Consider the following 19,418-nt stretch of genomic DNA (forward strand, 5'->3'; position numbering starts at 1 on the left):
CCCCCGCCCCCCTTTCTGATATCCCTATCCTTCTTGTCTAACCCAAAAAAAAAAAATAATAATAATAATAATAATATTTTTGCACTGCTGATGACGACTGTATGTTTAGAACAGCATTCCATGTGTATTTTCCTAGTTATGGATGTGATGCTTTGACTTGTGGTAGAACCTATGCACTTGTAAATTTGGATTAAAAGCGTCTGCCAAATGACAAAAATGTAAATGTAAATGTATGTGCTTTCATGTGGACATAAAGATTATTCATGTACAGTATTATTCATTGACATCTTTACTTTAGATGGTGATCGCCTCTCCTCTCTATTACACCTCTCTGCTTGCACAATGAATGCCCTTGGTGCTGACATTGATGTATCAGAAGTGAAAGAATGAACAAAACCCAACCTCCAGACATGAAATCTCTAATCTGAGACTGATGCTAAAGCAGGTGTGAGGTACAGCCCCCTCCCTTTCTCACCTCACTACAGAAATGAGCCCTCCTCCTCCTCATGTTCAAACAGCTGTCTCAGGGCTGGGTATTTTGGGCTGAGAAACTGTGAGCAGTGGGGGTGAAACTCAGATTTGCATGTGCAGGGCGGGGCAGGCTGGTTCTGCTGTCCCTCAGTGGGACTGACTCAATCTCAGAATAGAGCAGCACTGTGGCCAGGTGTCTGGGCCGTCCCCAGGGGGTTAGTGTGAGCTGAGCACACATCCTGCTGTACAGAAGTGCTCTGAGCACGCTGCACACATCACTGCTCCTCTCAGCAGGCCTCCAGAGCTGGGGTATTTCTTATAGATCATGTGCTATTATCATTTTAATTTGGAAAAAGCAATCCATGTAATTATTACACTATTTTCAAAGAAAAGAACACCCAGCATGCATTTCTGTGTGGTTTCTCCAGACACTTATATCAGAATCACTCTACATATCTTGGAATTAATATGAATTTAAAAAATAGGTACAAAAATATCTTTTTGTCAATTTACTTACTATCATTATCATCTCATATTCATTTTTGAGTGTTTTGTAAAAGTATTTTCAGTGCCAAGAATATAATTATGATTGAATCAGAGAAAGGGAACCCCCAAAACCACAGGATCATCAGAAGCACAAACCTCCATTTTTATAATAACTGCCAGAGACACAGTAGTTCTTCAAAGAATCTTTATTATGTCAATGAAATTGATCTAACAGCTATTCTCAAAAGCACACAAACACAAATAAGAGCACACGTGTGCATATTTGTTTTAATGAACACAAGCAGAGCACATGAGAGATATTAGCACTGGAAGCTCAGGCTGGAGGAAGGATTCACACACAGGCTCAGCTCAGTGTGACAGCAGTAAGGAGCAGAGAGGCTGAGGGCAGAACAGGGTAAAAACAGTGTGATCAGAGTGTGTGAGCTGGGCCTCCACCCGGCCTACTAAGAACAGTGGGCTCTCCTCAGTGTCTGAGGGGGGGCAGACTGGGAGCCCTTTGTGGCCTCACAGGTCAGTGACCCCGCCTTCATCCAGTCTCCCGCACTGAGAGTCAGCGAGCTGCTCCAGCTGTACAGGCCGTCATTCCCCAGGACCCCCACACTCCCGGCCACGCCCGAGCTCCAGCTGGCGTCGTCCACTTTCCAGCGCAGAGTCCAGTCTGAGGGGAAGCCCTTGTTGGCCAGACACACCAGTGTGGCCTTACCCTGCTTCAGCTCCACACTGGAGGGGGGCAGGACTGTGAGGGTGGGAACTGTGTCACCTGGGAGACACAGAGAGACATGAGCTCAGAGTGGACACACCCCCATGCGCCAATCATTCTGTCCTAACAGCAAGACAGGAATGTGACACAGAGAATATCAGGTGTTACTCATTTGTAATGGCTGAAGAGAATGTGTCCTGGTTTGCTTCATCTTGTACAGGATAAAGCACATTGACATGTTTAAAGGTTCTATCTATTTGCATTCCATTATTATCAGAACCTGTGACTGCACTTTACAATGACAAATTCATCACCACAACAATTTATTTTTGGAGTAGTTACAGTTGTATTTTGCTCCACTTTTGCAGCTCCAACTGTCTGATTGTATTGCCATATCCTTATAATTTATACTTAAAAAATAATATATTAATCGATAATGTCATTATGCACCGAAAACCTTCAGAATAAGGTTAATTTGTGCTCAAATTAAAAACCAAATAAATACGCACTAAATACGACAACAATATAACCTTTTTTTAAAAATTCAGCAAAAATGTTCAGTAAATTGACATTTCTCGTTTTTTTAAGACTCAAACCAATGGTGTCAAGTAGCTACGGAACGTTATGACACGAGCCTGGGACTAAAGAACAGAAATGTGTCATGTAATAGACGTGTTATTCCTCTAATAATACGATCATACGTTATAATTATAAAATTATCAAAAATAAAGTTGCATGTGATAAAACGATCAAATTCAATCAGCAATACAACCATAACGCGTATCAAGCGCGATCTTATTTCAATAAAGTAGCCTATGTAAAATAAAGAACCCTTTGACTTCGGAATTTTAAGTTTTAAAATTCAAAATAGTCCGGTTCTGATGATGGATGGGCTATCTGATCGTATTTAATTTAATGTGACGCAAATAACATCTGGCTGCACTTCAAACTGCTACAGAAATGCTTTGATTCAATGCAATGCAATTCATTTAGTTCTGCACGGAATAAAGTTCATTCAGGACTGTATTCTGAACATCAACGCGATAGTTACACACACTGTTTGAATCTAGTGAGCTAGTTTAAATTGCCAAGCTTATTCAAATAATCTTGTTTGAATGTCGGAAAATTGCAGTATATTCAAAAATACAGCAAAAATACCGATATGGACGTATCTGAAAGAGAGATTACTTATTTCCAATTGACAGTTTTTTTCCGCCACCGAAAGTGAACCCGAGTCAACACTCATTCACCAGCCGTACAAAAACCTGCCTTTTCAAGTGCATTCTAACTTAACGTCGCTTTTCAAACGAGTCAATCATTTGCTTGAGAAAAACATTTTCTTAGATTTTACGCATCATAAGCAAATATATTCTACTCTACGAAGCGTTTCTGTGGCAAGATTAGAAATCATTTGAAATCAATGGTTAATCTTGCAAGGATTCCTGTTATTTAAGCATCGCGAGAATTATTACAATTTTGATTGTCATCTAACATCGTAAAATGACAATATATTGAAAAAGAAAACACAAACAACGATATGGATGTATCTGAAATAGAAATTACTTACGTCCAATTGACAATTTTGTTCCGCTCCCGAAAGTGGACCACAGTGATACAGACTCATTCACCGGCCGTACAAAAACCTCTCACTCAAGACACACAGCCGTCCTGTGCCTTTTTCATTCTGATTTAACGCAGATTTTGAGTCAACCGTTTATAATGTGTAACAGCACACCATTAACTATTTATGTAGGCCAGGCATATACTACACAAATGTATCTTACTCTCTTGAGCTTTTCAAATTCATGTTGCTTTTATGTCTCTTTTAACGACTGACTCGGTTGTAATACGATAAAAACATGCAATGCTAGCAATTCTCAAAACCTTACATCAAAATTCATGTAGCCAATAACAACTCTTTTTGCGGAAAATCCTGAAGAGTCTTATTGTGTAGAAACTTACTGCCGATTTCCAGTTTGGTCCCGCCACCGAAAGTCCACCACAGTGGTTGAGTCTGATTAACTGGCTGTACAAAAACCTGCCTGTTGTACAGATGGTTGATCCGACCGACTGTGCAGTGTTCGTAAGTCCCCTGCTGGACAATTTTGAAACGACCATTAAGATGATATTCAGAAAGCTGATCAAGAAGTGGATACAGGGTTCTCCTCATTAATTCAACATTTGTTTTTATATTTGACCACAAAGAAGATGAAGTAATTATTTTATTTCTTCATCAAAGTGAATTTGGAAAGTGTTGAGTTTCCAAACTGCTTGTACAGAACACATTCAGATTTGCATATAAATGTGAGCCAAAGTTCAGTAAAACAGCGTCTGATTAATTATTCAGAACACTACCAACTCCTGAACATATATATCTTTGTGGCGCTGAAACAGTAAAGCATAGATAGCATTCCACCCTGTGATGAACAGGAATAAAACAAATGTTGAAATCTTTATACAGTGAGTGCAACAGAGAGGCAGACAAGGAAAACCAATAGCAGAGCTCAAATTAGGACTTGTGTATTTGATGAACAGAAAGGTCAAGCAGTTAGGAAAAATAAAAAGGGTTTATGTTCCCTCATGTCTTCAGCTGCAGTGCAGGGGGTGCAGGTGAGAACAGACCAGCAGTTTCATGGGGTTCACAGAGGGCCACAGGCTTCCAGGCTTGGGTCAGCATCTGTGGGGAAGGTCACACACCCTCAGTGCAGCAGTCCCACATTGAGGGCCCCAGGCTGTGGGCAGTGGCCCCTTTATCTGGCGCTGGGGAGCCTCTCGGTGCTGCTGAAGTAACTCCTGGTGTTGAGTAACTGGTGTAATCACAGAGGTCTCTCTGGGCTGCTCCCAGGTGTTGAGTAACTGGTGTAATCACAGAGCTCTGTCTGGGCTGCTCCCAGGTGTTAAGTAACTGGTGTAATCACAGAGCTCTGACTGGGCAGCTCCCAGGTGTTGAGTAACTGGTGTAATCACAGAGCTCTGTCTGGGCTGCTCCCAGGTGTTGAGTAACTGGTGTAATCACAGAGCTCTGTCTGGGCTGCTCCACTCTGGCCTGTGTGTGCTGTCCATGGTGCTGCAGACATTGGGAATTGGGGGAGGTGACAGGAGAGAGAGAGAGAGAGAGAGAGAGAGAGAGAGAGAGAGAGAGAGAGAGAGAGAGAGAGAGAGAGAGAGAGAGAGAGAGAGAGCGAGAGAGAGAGAGAGAGAGAGAGAGAAAGAAAAGATCTGGGGGCGGGGCATCCAGTCTCTGCAGCACACTCAGTTAAAGCAGCAGTGAATAGTGCACGTGTCTCAGCCCTCTATAGACCCACTGCTGTTCACACATCAGAGCTCCTCTAACTGTGTGTGACAGGATTTGTATAGAGGAAGGAGCTTTGCATACTTGTCCTGCCTCACTGCTCCACACACTTTAAGACCCCCAGTACTGATCAGTGGCTCACCAGTCCTTTCACAGACACTGACACAGGCAGCATTATGATGATGTCAGTCTTTCTACTGCTGCTGATGCTGGGACTCTTTGCTCAGGGTGATAAATTACTTTTCATTTTAACTCAAGATTTTGGTAGTACTTTCATCTTTGCTGTTTTTTAACAACATGTGTGTTTTCAAAACCGTGTCATTATGGTCGAATGTTTTGTTTGACAATACTAACGTGCATTGACATCCATTTCCATGCTTTCTTTCTCAGAATCAATGGCAGATATAGTTGTGACTCAGTCTCCATCAGCTCAGGCTGTTCAGCAGGGAGACACTCTCTCTATCCGCTGTACAGTGAGTCAGAGTGTTTACAGTGACTCCCGAGGCCACTTCCTCCACTGGTACCTGCAGAAACCTGGTCAGGCTCCTAAACTTCTGATTTATCGCTCCATACATCGCCGGTCTGGGATTCCTGATCGTTTCAGTGGGAGTGGATCTGGGACTCAGAGTCCAGGCTGAAGATGCAGGAGATTATTACTGTCCGAGTTTACATAACATCGGTAGTAGCTGGCCGTTCACACAGTGATACAGAGCCGTACAAAAACCTCCCTCAGTCAGACTGCACAGAGACTGCACTGCTGCAGCTGGGAGGCACTGATCTGTAACACTGAGGGGCTCTGCTCTAGAGCCCTGAACTACTTTGTGCAATAATAACTCTCATATTCTCAAATGTATTACACTTTCTCTAAATGTTCATGTTAGCACAACCAAACCTTCTTCTTAAAATCCATTTTTATTTCATAAGCAAAAACATTTCATTGAAGAACACAAAGGAATTGGTCAGAATCAGTTCTCTTCATCTTTTCTAAAACCAAAAAATAGAACAGGGACTCTATCACCACTTTGTAACCAAAAGGAAAAATCAAGATGCACTGATTGAAGAAATTACTGAAATTGTAATTTAGTCACCGTACCAGAGATGGGGTCTTAGACTAAAAATACACGTGAAATATCTTGAATGTAATGTGTTTTTACATATCAGAGGTTTGACTAGGGTTAAATCATAATTTTGTTAGTTTATTTCATGTCAATCAACATTACATGAATATTGATGGGGAGATCCATAAGCATTCTGGGATAATCCATCCCCTGTAATCGCACAGCATCATTGGAAATTATTGCAAATAATCAATGAGGTAAAATCTCTTTGAAACATTAGAGAGATCATTCAGAAATGTCATCAGAGTTCAACGCCTGAGATTTGGGGTGGTGGGGGGTGGGGGCAGGTTGGTGAGGTTACTGGTTGCAGAGAAATGTCTCAGTTCAGCAGTGAATCATAGACTTGTTTATCAGCGTAAGTGCAGCTGGGGCCAGATCTGATCTCCACTGATAAAGAGCACAGGGAGGGAGGAATGCTGTCCCACCCCCAGCAGTGTTCCTCCTGCTCTTTCCCAAACTCCACATTCAGCTCCATGAGTGATAATGTGACGGACTGTTTAGAGGACCCAGACACAGACCAGGGAGTACACAGAAAACATTGCATTTAATCAGTCCAAAGTCAAAGTCAGGTATTCCAGTAACAGACAATGCCAGAATCGAGATGCAAAAGAATAAACCAGTGGATAAAAGCAGAAAAAATGTCAAAAACCAAATAATCAGATATGCAGACAAAACAGAAAGGATAAGGCAAACTCAAAATCAAGGCAGAAAGGTGCCGTTCCAGAATCTCAAATAAACAGGCTTACACACAATCAGTGACTGAATATTGACCAAGGTTCTGACAAGGAATAATGCAGAGACTGGGGTTTAAATACATGAGGGAAATTGACTAACTAGGCGGGACACAGGACTGAGGTGGGCTAAATAAATGGACAACAGGTGGAGAACATAATATGGTCATGATATAATAACAAGGGGGAAACTAAAATGCGGACTGGATGCACATAGACTAAGACGTAATACAGACGGCTCCGGATTAGGGAGTAGACATTTGCATAGGGTTAGGAGACATAGTGATAGTGAGAGACAGGTGTGAAAACTTCGCAGAAACTTAGCAAGTAATCAATGATAGAACAGAGAGGCGGAGTTACAGAGTAGACTCGAAACAGGAGATAATTGTTAGTGAGTTAGTTACGTGTCTAAATCTAAATACCCAAAAATAAGTGACTGGTAGTTTATTAGTGAGACAGACAGTAAGTGTATTAATATGATTAGACTGTACAATAAATCGGCAGTTGTTAGTAAGAATAGTGCTTTACAACATTAACTAGCGAAAGAAGCATGCAAGCAAGTAAGGAATGCGAGGCTGGAAGAAATGATGGAAATCTGGAAACTACCGAAACCACCCGAGCAGTGCAGCACGCAGCCAGGGGAGTGACAATGGCACAAAAACACCCTGACACAGACATAACAGGGGATGATGAAATGTAATAAACAGTAATGGATGGGAAACAGAAAACCAGATATAATAATGAAAAATAATAAATTACAAGAAGAACAATAATAAACTAAAAGACTCAGACAGGTATCACTGACTATATTATTTCTAATACTGAAACCTCCATCAGAAAAACAGAATAATTTAGTTGGCATGCGTTTAGACACATATCTTTTCTGCAATGTCTGTCATTCAATTTCAGAAGACTCGGAGATTACAGAAAATTAAGTTTTTACCTGGTTAAAAATAGCAGTGAATAGTGCACGTGTCCCAGCCCTCTATAGACCCACTGCTGTTCACACATCAGAGCTCCTCTAACTGTGCGTGACAGGATTTGTATAGAGGAAGGGGCTTTGCATACCTGTCCTGCCTCACTGCTCCACACACTTTAAGACCCCCAGTACTGATCAGTGACTGTCCAGTCCTTTCACAGACACTGACACAGGCAGCATTATGATGATGTCAGTCTTTCTACTGCTGCTGATGCTGGGGCTCTTTGCTCAGGGTAAGCAAGATTCAAACATTTTAACTTGTGATTTGTCATATTTTTCCGTTCATTTGATTACTTTTCACAAAACATTTTTCACAACATTGCCATTTTTCTATATTCAAATATGTCAGAATATTACACTGGGTTTGGAAATATAAATGCGCATTGACCTACATTTCTTCGTTTTCTATTTCAGAATCAATGGCAGATATAGTTGTGACTCAGTCTCCATCAGCTCAGGCTGTTCAGCAGGGAGACACTGTCTCTCTCAGCTGTACAGTCAGTCAGAGTGTGTACGGTGGCAGCTACCTCAGCTGGTATCTGCAGAAACCTGGTCAGGCTCCTAAACTTCTAATTTATTATTCTACAACTCGGCAGTCTGGGATTCCTGATCGTTTCAGTGGGAGTGGATCTGGGACTCAGTTTACACTGAAAATCACTGGAGTCCAGGCTGAAGATGCAGGAGATTATTACTGTCAGAGTGCACATCACATCAGTGGTAGCTGGGTGTTCACACAGTGATACAGAGCCGTACAAAAACCTCCCTCAGTCAGACTGCACAGAGACCGCACTGCTGCAGCTGGGACCTACTGCAGGTGCTGAGGGGGGAGGCACTGATCTGTAACACTGAGGGGCTCTGCTCTAAAACACTGAACTACTTTGTCCAATAATAACTCTAATATTCTCAAACGTAAAACACTTTCTGTTAATGTTAATGTTAGGTCAGCCAAAGCTTTTTCTTAAAATCCATTGTAATTTTATAGGAAAAAACATTTCATTGACGGAACACACAGCCAAAAGTATTGGTCAAAATCAGTTTTCTGAATCTTTTCTCAAAGAAAAAAAAGGAAATGGAGATCGATCACCACTTGAGAAGGCAAAAAAAATATGCAGAGATTGAACAAAAGACTGAAATTGTAAATTATGGTCACTTTACCAGAGATGGGGTCGTAGAATCTTAGCCCACACATGAAATATGTTGAATGAAATTTTTGTACATATTAAAGGTTTGGCCAGGGCTAAATCACAATGATTATTTTTTTATTCATGTTGATCAATGTTGCATTAATACTGATGAGGAGATCCCCATGCATTCTGGGATAATCCATTCCCTGTAATCGCACAGCATCTTTGGAAATTATTGCAAAGAATCAGTGAGATAAAATCTCTTTGAGATTTTTGAGAGATAATTCAGAAATGTCATCGGAGTTCAGGACCTGAGATTTGGGGTGGTGGGGGGTGGGGGCAGGATGGTGAGGTAACTGGTTGCAGAGAAATGTCTCAATTCAGCAGTGAATCATAGACTTGTTTATCAGTGTAAGTGCAGCTGGGGCCAGATCTGATCTCCACTGATAAAGGGCACAGGGAGGGAGGAATGCTCTCCCACCCCCAGCAGTGTTCCTCCGGCTCTTTCCCAAACTCCACATTCAGCTCCAGGAGCTCCACTAACCGCACTTTCACTCTTGGTCATGAAAAAGCATTGATAGACCAAAAGATATTTCTCTCTTTCTTTATCTTAGATCTTGGGGTAAGGGAATGCATTGTTCTTTGTTGTAATCGTGATTTAGAAGGCACTTTCATGGTTATGGAAGACTAATTTCAGTGTCATATTTGAATAAGTAATGCAGGATTGACCTGCCTCCCAAATCGTCCAGAATTCAGTGTTATTTGACTGTAGAGGAACCACTATGGGTTCTGCTTCTAGAGCTCTCTCCATACGCCACACAAGCTGCCATTACACTCTCCTACCAAAGGAGGGAGACAGAGTGCTCCTGTTGCTCCTGATGTAGATGCACTACAGTATAATCAGAGAGAGGAAATTACAGTCTGGTGTTAAACTCAGACCTGGCCAGTGCTGACTGTTTGAAGCAGCCCCGCAAGGGAACGCAGAATTGGACACAGAACTGATCAGTGGGAGCGTGTCAATCGACTCGGTTTCCCCTGTCTGATCACACAAGAGCCTTTCTTCTGCTCACCTGCAGTCTGTCTGCAGGCTGCCTGTATTAGCTGAACAGGATGAACCGCCCTCCATCACAATGGCTCTGCATCTGAGTGAGTGAACTGCAGTTGGGAAAAGAAGGGGTTGCTGGGAGAATGTGCTGTATGGGAGAAGCAGCTTTTCAGTGCTCTCACCAAGTGATGGAGGACATTGCAGAAATGACGGTTCTTGATAAATATGATCCAACATACAAAATTAGGACAAGGGAAAAAAATCACTGTTGAAAATAAGACGGGAAAACGTTCCAGTGCCTTCTACAGTTAGTCCAGTATTCCCTGTGTTAACACAACACTTCTCATACTACTCATCTGAAAACTACAGTGTCAAATATAAAGAAAGTATCCGTTCAAAAGGGAAATAAACACGATAAAACTGTTAGTTCTTAAATCACATTTCAGATGGATTGCATTTGCCTCATTCTAGGGGCACTGACTTCCTGATCTCTCATAGTCCTACTTCTATCTGAATACACAACATGGGTATTATTAAACACATATTAACAAACTTTAGTTCAAATGCAGTCAAATTTCACCAGTAACATGGATATGAAAGTGTGAAATAGTTTCAGAAAAGCTACCATTTATAGCCACTGCTGTTCACACATCAGAGCTCCTCTAACTGTGTGTGACAGGATTTGCATAGAGGAAGGGGTTTTGCATACCTGTCCTGCCTCACTGCTCCACACACTTTAAGACCCCCAGTACTGATTAGTGACTGTCCAGTCCTTTGACAGACACTGACACAGGCAGCATTATGATGATGTCAGTCTTTCTACTGCTACTGATGCTGGGACTCTTTGCACAGGGTAAGAGACCCAGATCTCATTGAAATTAAACACTTGGGATTTTTTTCACTTGACATTTTTCATTTAATTAAAAAATAAATAAATACATATTTCTATTTTAACATTGCTTTCCATGTTTCTGTTTCAGAATCAATGGCAGAAATCATCCTGACTCAGTCTCCATCAGCTCAGGCTGTTCAGCAGGGAGACACTGTCTCTATCAGCTGTAGAGCCAGTCAGGGGGTTGCCAACTGCTTCCATACCAACAATAACCAGGACTGTCTCTCCTGGTACGTGCACAAACCTGGTGAGGCTCCGAAGCTTCTGATTTTTGGCATCACAAGACTGCAGTCTGGGATTCTTGATCGTTTCAGCGGGAGTGGATCTGGGACTCAGTTTACACTGAAAATCACTGGAGTCCAGGCTGAAGATGCAGGAGATTATTACTGTCAGAGTGACCATGGTGGTGGTGTGCTCACACAGTGATACAGAGCCGTACAAAAACCTCCCTCAGCAGAGACTTCACTGCTGCAGATGGGACCGACTGCAGGTGCTGAGGGGGGAGGCACTGATCTGGGACAGCAATACTGCACGCAGGGCTGTAGGGGGCAACAATGAGCTACAGCCCTGAATACACACCTCTCTGCTCTGTGTCACATACAATCCCCACCACAGAGCTGCTGCTGAACCACACACACTTCTGTACGATCACACAGTGTACCAAACACACTTCTGAAACAAAACATCACAGTATTTCAGGAAAGGATTTTTATTTCCAGAACATCTTTAAGTTCAGTGAAAAATGTGGCATTGTGCACCTTCAATTTTCTAAAAGGGGATATTTACACATTTTACATTACATTTACATTTTTGTCATTTGGCAGACACTTTTAATCCAAAGCGATTTACAAGTAAATAGGTTTTCCACAGGTTAAAAGCATGAAATGCATAACAAGCAAAACATGCATGAAGAGCGGTTCTAAACAAAAAGAAAATATTTGTTTACACTTCTTTATGGGTTACGGTTAGACAAGAGGGAAATCGGAAGTGGGGGAGGAAATCAGGAGGGAGGACAAAGGTATAGTCTGAAAAGTTGTGTTTTTAGTCTGTGTCAAAATATGGGGAGGGATTCTGCTGTCCTGACAGTGGTAGGCAAGTCATTCCACCACTGATGCACCAGAACGGAAAACAGGCATCAACATGCAGCTCAACCATCTGATGCTCGTAGTGACGGAACCTTCAAGTGACCAAAGCTGGCAGATCGGAGTGGTCTTGCTGTGGTGTAGGGAGCAATTGAAGATTGGATTGAAAATGGGGCAGTCCCCTTAGTAGCCTGGAATGCCAACACTAGCGCCTTGAAGCGGATGTGTGCGGCAATAGGAAGACAGTGGAGGCCAATGAGGAGCGGGGTGACATGAGCCGACCTGGGCTGACTGGTGGTCAGGCGGGCTGCAGCATGCTGGACCAGCTGGAGGGGCTTGATGGCACAAGCTGGGAGACCAGCCAGGAGGGAGTTGCAGTAATCCAGAAGGGAGATGATGAGCGCATGGACTAGGAGCTGGGTGGCTTTCTCCATCAGGAGATGATGGATACGGCGTATATTGTAGAGGGAGAACCTGCAGGTTCTGGCAGTGGAGGACACACGTGGAGCGAGAGTGATGTGGGTCTCAAGAGTCACCCCAAGATTCTTGGCCGTATGGCAGGAGGATACTGCAAAGTCCTCGACAATCAGTGAGAGGGCAATTGTCGGAGAGGATTTGGCAGGGATGTAGAGAAGCTCAGTCTTGCCAAGGTTAAGCTTCAGGTGGTGGGAAGTCATAGACATAGAGATATCAGCCAAGCAGGCAGAGATCTGTATGGTGACCGAGGTATTTGGAGGGAAGGAACAAAAGAGTTGAGTGACATCAGCATATGAATGGTAAGAAAAGCCAAAAGATAACAGAACCAAGAGACATGGTGTATGGAGACAAGAGGAGAGGACCAGGAACTGAGCCCTGTGGGACCTCCATGTCACCTGGTAGGAACGACCAGAGAGGTGCAGATCCTGTGACACCCATCCCAGACAGCGATGAGAGCAGAATCTCATGGATCTCAAAATATCAAAGGTGGTTTACAGGTCAAGGAAGAAACACAAACAGACGTCTCTTTTTCAAATCATGATATGTCACCAGGTTGAAGTGTTGAAGGCATTAGTGCAAATCTGTTCACTTCATTGTTTTAATTGTAATGAATGCCCTCGGTGCTGACATTGATGTATCAGAGGTAAAAGAATGAACAAAACCCAACCTCCAGACATGAAATCTCTAATCTGAGACTGATGCTAAAGCATGTGTGAAGTACAGCCCCCTCCCTTTCTCACCTCACTACATAAATGAGCCCTCCTCCTCCTCATGTTCAAACAGCTGTCTCAGGGCTGGGTATTTTGGGCTGAGAAACTGTGAGCAGTGGGGGTGAAACTCAGATTTGCATGTGCAGGGCGGGGCAGGCTGGTTCTGCTGTCCCTCAGTGGGACTGACTCAATCTCAGAATAGAGCAGCACTGTGGCCAGGTGTCTGGGCCGTCCCCAGGGGGTTAGTGTGAGCTGAGCACACATCCTGCTGTACAGAAGTGCTCTGAGCACGCTGCACACATCACTGCTCCTCTCAGCAGGCCTCCAGAGCTGGGGTATTTCTTATAGATCATGTGCTATTATAATTTTAATTTGGACAAAGCAATCCATGTAATTATTACAGTATTTTCAAAGAAAAGAACACCCAGCATGCATTTCTGTGTGGTTTCTCCAGACACTTACATCAGAATCACTCTACATATCTGAGAATTAATATGAATTTAAAAAATAGGTACAAAAATATCTTTTTGTCAATTTACTTACTATCATTATCATCTCATATTCATTTTTGAGTGTTTTGTAAAAGTATTTTCAGTGCCAAGAATATAATTATGATTGAATCAGAGAAAGGGAACCCCCAAAACCACAGGATCATCAGAAGCACAAACCTCTATTTTTATAATAACTGCCAGAGACACAGTAGTTCTTCAAAGAATCTTTATTATGTCAATGAAATTGATCTAACAGCTATTCTCAAAACCACACAAACACAAATAAGAGCACACGTGTGCATATTTGTTTTAATGAACACAAGCAGAGCACATGAGAGATATTAGCACTGGAAGCTCAGGCTGGAGGAAGGATTCACACACAGGCTCAGCTCAGTGTGACAGCAGTAAGGAGCAGAGAGGCTGAGGGCAGAACAGGGTAAAAACAGTGTGATCAGAGTGTGTGAGCTGGGCCTCCACCCGGCCTACTAAGAACAGTGGGCTCTCCTCAGTGTCTGAGGGGGGGCAGACTGGGAGCCCTTTGTGGCCTCACAGGTCAGTGACGCCGCCTTCATCCAGTCTCCCGCACTGAGAGTCAGCGAGCTGCTCCAGCTGTACAGGCCGTCATTCCCCAGGACCCCCACACTCCCGGCCACGCCCGAGCTCCAGCTGGCGTCATCCACTTTCCAGCGCAGAGTCCAGTCTGAGGGGAAGCCCTTGTTGGCCAGACACACCAGTGTGGCCTTTCCCTGCTCCAGCTCCACACTGGAGGGGGGCAGGACTGTGAGGGTGGGAACTGTGTCACCTGGGAGACACAGAGAGACATGAGCTCAGAGAGTGGACACACCCCCATGCGCCAATCATTCTGTCCTCACAGCAAGACATGAATGTGACACAGAGAATATGAGGTGTTACTCATTTGCAATGGCTGAAGAGAATGTGTCCTGGTTTGCTTCATCTTGTACAGGATAAACCACATTGACCTGTTTAAAGGTTCTATCTATTTGCATTCGATTATTATCAGAACCTGTGACAGCACCACAACAAAAATGTTTTTGGGTAGTTACAGTTGTATTTTGCTCCACTTTTGCAGCTCCAACTGTCTGATTGGATTGCCATATCCTTATAATTTATACTTACTAAAAAATATTTTAATCGACAATGGCATTATGCTCTGAAAACCTTCAGAATAAGGTTAATTTGTGCTCCGTCTCATTTACTAAATAAATACGCATTAAATACGACAACAATATAATCTTTTTTTTTTTTTTAAAGATTAACCAATTCAACAAAAATGTTCAGTAAATTGACATTTCACGTTTTTTAAGACTCAAACCAATGGTGTCGAGTAGCTACGGAACGTTATGACCGAGCCTGGGACTAAAGAACAGAAATGTGTAATGTAATAGACGTGTTATTCATCTAATAATATGATCATACGTTATAATTATACAATTATCAAAAATAAAGTCGAATATGATAAAACGATCCAATTTAATCACCAATACAACCATAACGCGTTTCAAGCGCGGTCTTATTTCAATCAAGTAGCCTATGTAAAATAAATAACTGTAATGAATAACTTCGGAATTTTAAGTTTTAGAATTCAAAATAGTCAGGTTATGATGATGGATAGGCTATATCATCATATTTCATTTAATGTGACGCAAATAACATCTGGCTGTACTTCAAACAGCTACAGAGCCGCTTTTATTCAACCGAATGAACCAATGCAATTAATTTAGTTCTGCACGGAATAAAATTCATTCAGGACTGTATTCTGAACATCAACGCCATAGTTACAAACACTATTTGAATCTAGTGAGCTAGTTTAAATTGCCAAGCTTATTCAAATAATCTTGTTTGAACGTCGGAAAATTACAGTATATTCAAAAATACAGCAAAAATATCGATACGGACGTAACTGAAAGAGAGATTACTTACTTCCAATTGACAGTTTTTTTCCGCCACCGAAAGTGAACCCGAGTGAAGAGACTCATTCACCAGCTGTACAAAAACCTCTTGCTCAAAAGACACTGCTTTTTCTAGTGCATTCTAACTTAACGTCGCTTTTCAAACGAGTCAATCATTTGCTTGAAAAATGTGTAACATTTTTTTAGATTTTACGCATCATAAGCAAATATATTCTACTCTACGAAGCGTTTCTTTGGCGAGATTAGAAATCATTTGAAATCAATGGTTAATCTTGCAAGGATTCCTGTTATTTAAGCATCGCGAGAATTATTACAATTTTGATGGACGACATCTAACATCGTAAAATGACAATATATTGAAAAAGAAAACACAAACAACGACATGGATGTATCTGAAATAGAAATTACTTACGTCCAATTGACAATTTTGTTCCGCTACCGAAAGTGTACCACAGTGATACAGACTCATTCACCGGCCGTACAAAAACCTCTCACTCAAGACACACAGCCGTCCTGTGCCTTTTTCATTCTGATTTAACGCAGATTTTGAGTCAACCGTTTATAATGTGTAACAGCACACCATTAACTATTTATGTAGGCCAGGCATATGCTACACAAATGTATCTTACTCTCTTGAGCTTTTCAAATTCATGTTGTTTTTATGTTTATTTTAACGACTGACTCGGTTGTAATAAGATATAAATATACAATGCTAGCAATTCGCAAAACCAACCATCAAAATTCATTTAGCCAATAACAACTGATCGAATTTCCAACTCTTTTTGCGGAAAATCCTGAAAAGTCTTATTGTGTAGAAACTTACTGCCGATTTCCAGTTTGGCCCCGCCACCGAAAGTCTGGTTAACTGGCTGTATAAAAACCTGCCAGTCGTACAGATGGTTGATCCGACCGACTGTGCAGTGTTCGTAAGTCCCCTGCTGGACAATTGTGAAACGACCGTTAAAATGATATTCAGAAAGCTGATCAAGAAGTGGATACCGGGTTCTCCTCATTAATTCAACATCTGTTTTTATCTTTGACCTCAAAGAAGATGAAATAATTATTTTATTTCTTCATCAAAGTGAATTTGGCAAGTGTTGAGTTTCCAAACTGCATATAAATGTGAGCCAATGCTGAGTAAGACAGTGTCTGATGCATTATTCAGAACACTACCAACTCCTGAACATAGGAATATGAAGGGGTTGCAGGTGAGAACAGACCAGCTGTTTCATGGGGTTCACAGAGGGCCACAGGCTTCCAGGCTTGGGTCAGCATCTGTGGGGAAGGTCACACACCCTCAGTGCAGCTGTCTGAAGTCATTCCAGGTGTTGGGTAACTGGTGTAATCACAGAGCTCTGTCTGGGCTGCTCCCAGGTGTTGAGTAACTGGTGTAATCACAGAGGTCTCTCACACTGCAAACCCCAACAGTTATACTAACTTACAAATATCATCAATGTAGTACTTAAAACCTGATATTTAGTTAACCAAACTCTAAACTGTTGTTTTCTGTCAATGAGCAATGAGGTTTTAATTTTATTGGAATATAATTATTTGAGTAAACATTGCACCGCTACATAATAATTTTGAGTATCTAGTCGTACGTAGCGTCTGATGTCATCAACGTCTTTCTAGGCTTTCAGAAAAATTAAGATGGCTAACCTCGAGCGGGCATGAGAGATTTTCGAGCATAACGGATAGGAATATTAACATATTTTTGCATGTACCTGCAAGCCTCATCATCGAGTCAAGCGATCATTTTCACAAGTTTTGTCCTGCTTTTTGTTATAAGCGTTCTCATTTGGTAAGTAAATCGATTTCTTTTTTATGTACCGTTGACCGTTTGCTAGCTTAGCTATCTGTGGGTAACAGCTCGCTAGCGAAGTATCCATCCATCCATCCATCCATCCATTATCTGAACCCGCTTATCCTGAACAGGGTCGCAGGGGGGCTGGAGCCTATCCCAGCATACATTGGGCGAAAGGCAGGAATACACCCTGGACAGGTCGCCAGTCCATCGCAGGGCACACACACCATTCACTCACACACTCATACCTACGGGCAATTTAGACTCTCCAATCAGCCTAACATGCATGTCTTTGGACTGTGGGAGGAAACCGGAGTACCCGGAGGAAACCCACGCAGACACGGGGAGAACATGCAAACTCCGCACAGAGAGGCCCCGGCCGACGGGGATTCGAACCCAGGACCTCCTTGCTGTGAGGCGGCAGTGCTACCCACTGCACCATCCGTGCCGCCTAGCGAAGTATCCATGGAAGATAAATTTAACAGCTTTTAGTTTGTATTGTTTCCACCTAGGTGACTATAGATAGGCAGGTGTAAGTGTTAAAGTAAACGTAGTGAGCATGACAACCGTGTAATGCACTAATATGTTCGGGTCACAGCATTATCTGAAATGAATGTGAAAAATACAGCCGGTTGGTAGACACTACTAGCCGAACTGGAATTACTTAAGTGTGTGTGGCAAACTGGAGCATGAAGAGAGTGTGTTTGGAGCAAGAAAAGTGACCGAGGTGGAGCTTTTTTTCCGTCCAGTTTTTGGAGGGAGTCATTCTGGCGCGGAGTTAATTTCCCGGTCATTTTTGATATGTGCGATTGTCATGAGAAAGAAGTAATGAGAAGTAGACAATTAGCCTAGAGTTAGATATGAAGTTAATTTAGGCATAACCACAGATTTACAGCATACACAACGTTGCTACGTGATAGTAAATGAGCATGACTGATTATGTTTGTGATAAATGTCCAACAAATAATGTATGAAGCTTATATTTATGTTTTGTACTCTCTCTTAGGCTCAAGTAGAGGCCAAGTGGTGTGTCATTTCAATCTGCATTGAAATGGTCCTGGTTTGGTTATTTCATCAAAAAACTTCCAAAAGTATGCAAATTTTGTTAGAAAACCAAAACTTCCAGAGGGCGTGCCAATACTTTCGTCCATGACTGTATCACTTGTTTGATTACTTTCCTGTACATCTATGGATCATTGTCGGTAGGGCCTAGACTGCAGTGAACAAGTGGGGAAATATTTCTACAATTATTATCATTTTTGATTTGTTAATCAAGGAGGAACATGAGATGCACTTTGTCCCTTTGTGCACTTCCTCTTTACCTACGTGAGGATGATTCTGAGTTCTTCAAGACCTGCAATGTAAGCACTATTAATATAAATAATACTAACATAAAAACAAATGTGTGCAAATTAAAGTCATTAGTGGATGTAATCATTTGTTCCTTTTGATGAATGGAAATAACCTAAAGGTCACAGCACTTTTAGAATTTCTGACATGGATTTCTTCTATAAGGATAGAAGTCATGCATACTGTTGCAGCCTCATGGTACTGTAGCTTCTACAGAATCTGAATGTTACATGATTGTCACATTAGAAAAGATTCATGACACAGCCAGTAATGACAGGAAAAAAGATTGCTACCACCATTAACCTTCAATATACTGTACCATGTGACACATGGTCACATGTGAGTGATGCAGAAAAACAGAAGGGAGCCACAGTGAGTACATATAGTTTATGACTTGTGATCTTGCTTCTAGAACACCTGATAATTGCATTGATTATGTTTTGCAGCAAGAAGAGGAGCAAGATATCAGCGCTGCTCCTGTTGCTCTCCTCACATCTGGGGCGGGCACCTTCAGTGCCAAGAAGTGGTTGTGGTCTTCGTTGTGGTTGAGGGGGAGGTTGTTTTGAGGGATCTTCCAAGGTTGACTGAAGCATTTATATTGTTTTTTATATTGTTTTTTCAAAGGAGCGGCCCACATGTAAATGTTAACATTGCCCTGCTTGTTACAGGAAGCCTGTAAATGTTTTTTAGGTGAATTTAAAATTATGTAGTTGT

The 19,418-nt window shown here is 42.1% G+C and overlaps 2 gene segments (V, D, J or C); both read right to left on the reverse strand.

The window, feature by feature from the left end:
- Positions 1–1,217: 1,217 nt before the first annotated feature.
- LOC133114604 (Ig kappa-b4 chain C region-like) lies at positions 1,218–3,579 on the reverse strand. The segment is given in 3 exon segments: positions 1,218–1,738; positions 3,246–3,321; positions 3,568–3,579. Coding segments are annotated over 3 exon segments (405 nt in total).
- A 10,252-nt stretch (positions 3,580–13,831) lies between these two features.
- Positions 13,832–19,035, reverse strand: LOC133114611 (Ig kappa-b4 chain C region-like). The segment is given in 3 exon segments: positions 13,832–14,421; positions 16,374–16,485; positions 19,024–19,035. Coding segments are annotated over 3 exon segments (441 nt in total).
- Positions 19,036–19,418: the final 383 nt, after the last annotated feature.

The sequence above is a fragment of the Conger conger genome, chromosome 2 (genome assembly GCF_963514075.1).
Source record: "Conger conger chromosome 2, fConCon1.1, whole genome shotgun sequence".
Lineage (NCBI taxonomy): Eukaryota > Metazoa > Chordata > Actinopteri > Anguilliformes > Congridae > Conger > Conger conger.